The sequence below is a fragment of the Penaeus vannamei genome, unplaced genomic scaffold (assembly GCF_042767895.1).
Source record: "Penaeus vannamei isolate JL-2024 unplaced genomic scaffold, ASM4276789v1 unanchor2166, whole genome shotgun sequence".
NCBI lineage: Eukaryota > Metazoa > Arthropoda > Malacostraca > Decapoda > Penaeidae > Penaeus > Penaeus vannamei.
The window spans coordinates 1-2500 of record NW_027215157.1 but is presented as its reverse complement, the minus strand read 5'-3'; the positions used below and the strand labels follow the sequence as shown (position 1 = coordinate 2500).

The 2500-nt window shown below is 48.3% G+C and overlaps 1 protein-coding gene across 1 annotated transcript; it reads left to right on the top strand.

Moving 5' to 3' along the window:
* The first annotated feature begins 676 nt into the window (after window positions 1–676).
* Window positions 677–2248, top strand: LOC138861175 (piggyBac transposable element-derived protein 4-like). Its single transcript, XM_070120058.1, has 5 exons — window positions 677–708; window positions 817–838; window positions 1012–1379; window positions 1486–1938; window positions 2032–2248. Exons 1-5 carry the CDS (start codon window positions 677–679, stop codon window positions 2246–2248), a joined length of 1092 nt encoding a protein of 363 aa, XP_069976159.1.
* Window positions 2249–2500: the final 252 nt, after the last annotated feature.

Here is a 2500-nt window from a genome sequence, read left to right as displayed (position 1 = left end):
GAGAGAGAGGTCTAGGAAGTGAAGGAGAAAGTAGGGAGATTATTTTTTTCTAAAAAATTTAATAATAAATAAATAAATAAAATAGAATAAAAAAAAAACTAGGAACAGAGGGAGAAAGTAGGGAGAGGCTACGAGGCTTCGTTCTAGAGGACTTGGAAGATTAGTTTTATTTTGGAGTATGAGAGAGAGAGAGAGAGAGAGAGAGAGAGAGAGAGAGAGAGAGAGAGAGAGAGAGAGAGAGAAAGGTGGAGGGGGATGGCGGAAGGGGATGAGGAGAGGTAGCATGGTTTAGGGGAGGTGGGGGTGGTGGGAGAGGAAAGGGGGAGGTGGGAGAGGAAAGGGGGAGGTGGGAGAGGAGAGGGGGAGGTGGGAGGGGATAGGGGGAGGTGGGATGGGGATTGGGGAAGGGGATGGGGAACAGAGGGTGGGGGGGTTGAGGGTATAAGGGAGGGGGGTAGGAATGGAGGTATTTGCATAGCCAGATGTTTTTGAAGGAATTAGGAATGCTCTGATTGGCTGCGATAAATGGCGGGAATCAAAGAACCGCGAAAATTTTGTATATAAGGTGGTGTATAAGGTCAGAATGCAATCACTTTCCAATAGTAATCCCTGGAGATGAAACGCTTTTTCAACTTTCGAAAGCAAGCCCCTCTCCCCTCTGCCGCTCCTCACAACAATGACCCAGACGATCCTCGACCTTCCAACTCGGTAAGTTCCACTCATATTCATTTTGTTTGTAAGTGCATTTTTTCTGAATACTGTTATATGTGCCTCGAATACTGAGCGTCAGTATGTCAATACTCTGTTTCTTTTCAGACAGCACTATCCGATAGTGATAGTGAGGAGGTGCGCTTGAATGGCCACAGGTGCTGGTTGTTGTCGTTCTTCATCTAGAGCGTCCTCATTGGTAAGATCCATTGAGATCTATATTGTGTGGACACATATGTATGGTAAGGCTGCTTCTATACCTGTATTGTATGCATGTATACATATATGTCTTTTTTCTTTCAGGCATTACAACTCTTGTCGTCGTCGTCGTCAGAGTCTCATGATGATAGTTCCGACGAGTACGCCCTTGAGGAGCACAGAGGCGACACCGGTGGCTCTGATTCTGAGGTAGATTTGGTGTCGGAGCATGACACGAGTCTTGACTTGGTCGAGCCACTGTCTGTCGTCGCCCAAAGGTTATGGCAACGGAAAGCCCCTGGCACCGATAAGTTCAAGTGGCGAAAACAGGATAATTCTCCACAACAGAAAGATTTCGTGGGGCGTCCTGGGGTCAACGTTCCTGATCTAGACGCCTCTTCCTTGCCCGCGGAAATCTATCACTGCTTCGTCACTGATGAGCTTATCAAAGGGATCGTCCAGGGCACAAACTGGTAAGGATTTTTCTTGTTTCTGCTTATTTTGTGCATACCTTTCTGTATGTATATACAGTTGCCTTTCATCTAAAGCAATACTGTATAACTTTTCTTCTGCTTTCAGGTACAGCCAGCGATACCCAAGGAGTCCTTCGCCGCATATGAAAGCTTGGGTTGAGACTGCAGCAGCAGAAGTCAATGCAATGTTTGCATTGTTGCTTCTCTGGTCGCTGCAGTCGAAGCCCAGACAGAAGGCCCTCTGGGCGTGGGACCCCCTCGATAACCGGCTCGCATTTCCACAGACGATGACAAGGGACAGGTTTGAGACTCTGACCAGTCGACCCCATGTGGTGGATCATGATGGGGTGGAACCCGTCAATGACCACCTGTGGAAGCTTCAGCCAGTAATTGATCTGTCTCATCATTTCTCGTCGGTCTACACTCCTCCCCGGAGGATGTCGGTTGACGAGAGTCTGTGGAAGTTACTGGGGCACTGGCAGCATATAGACTACATGCCCGACAAACACGTGCGCTTCAGGGTGAAAGTCTACAAGTACGAGGTCAGTGAAGGCAAGATGTCTTGAGACTCACCTGGTATCTTTGTTACATATGTTTGTGAGTTCATAGGTCGCCTTGTGGACAATTTCTAATGTTTTCTCTCTATTTTCAGGCCTGAGCACAGGCTAAGTCAGCGCCTTCCAAAGGACCTGCAGGTAAAAGCCCATGGTGACATGGACTATCGTAGCTCAGGGACGGGCTTGTTGTGCCTTCAGTGGTACAACAAGAAGCCCGTCACGATGCTGTCGACAGTCCACAAGAGCGAGATGGTCACAATCTCAGACCAGTATTGTCAACAGAGGGTCAAACCTCGTATGGTGATCGACTAAAACATCAGGATGAAGGGGGTGGATTTGAGTGACCAGCTGGCTCAGTCTTACCCGACCACTCGCAAGTCCATCAAGTGGACCACAAAGGTCCTTTATAAACTGATTGAGATGGCGGTCATCAATTCCTGCTTGGTGCATAAAGTACTGGGAGAGAAATTGACTCAGCGGGCCTTCAGGAAGGGGCTCATTCATGAGCTCCTGCGGGATTTCCACCAGTCCTCAAGGGAGGAACATAACATCCATCAGCCAGAC

Coding starts and splice junctions, on each gene's coding strand:
- LOC138861175 (XM_070120058.1), top strand. CDS start 677: ATGACCCAGACGATCCTCGACCTTCCAACTCG. Junction 839..1,011: donor AGCACTATCCGATAGTGATA/GTGAGGAGGTGC, acceptor TTTTTCTTTCAG/GCATTACAACTCTTGTCGTC. Junction 1,380..1,485: donor ATCGTCCAGGGCACAAACTG/GTAAGGATTTTT, acceptor TTCTGCTTTCAG/GTACAGCCAGCGATACCCAA.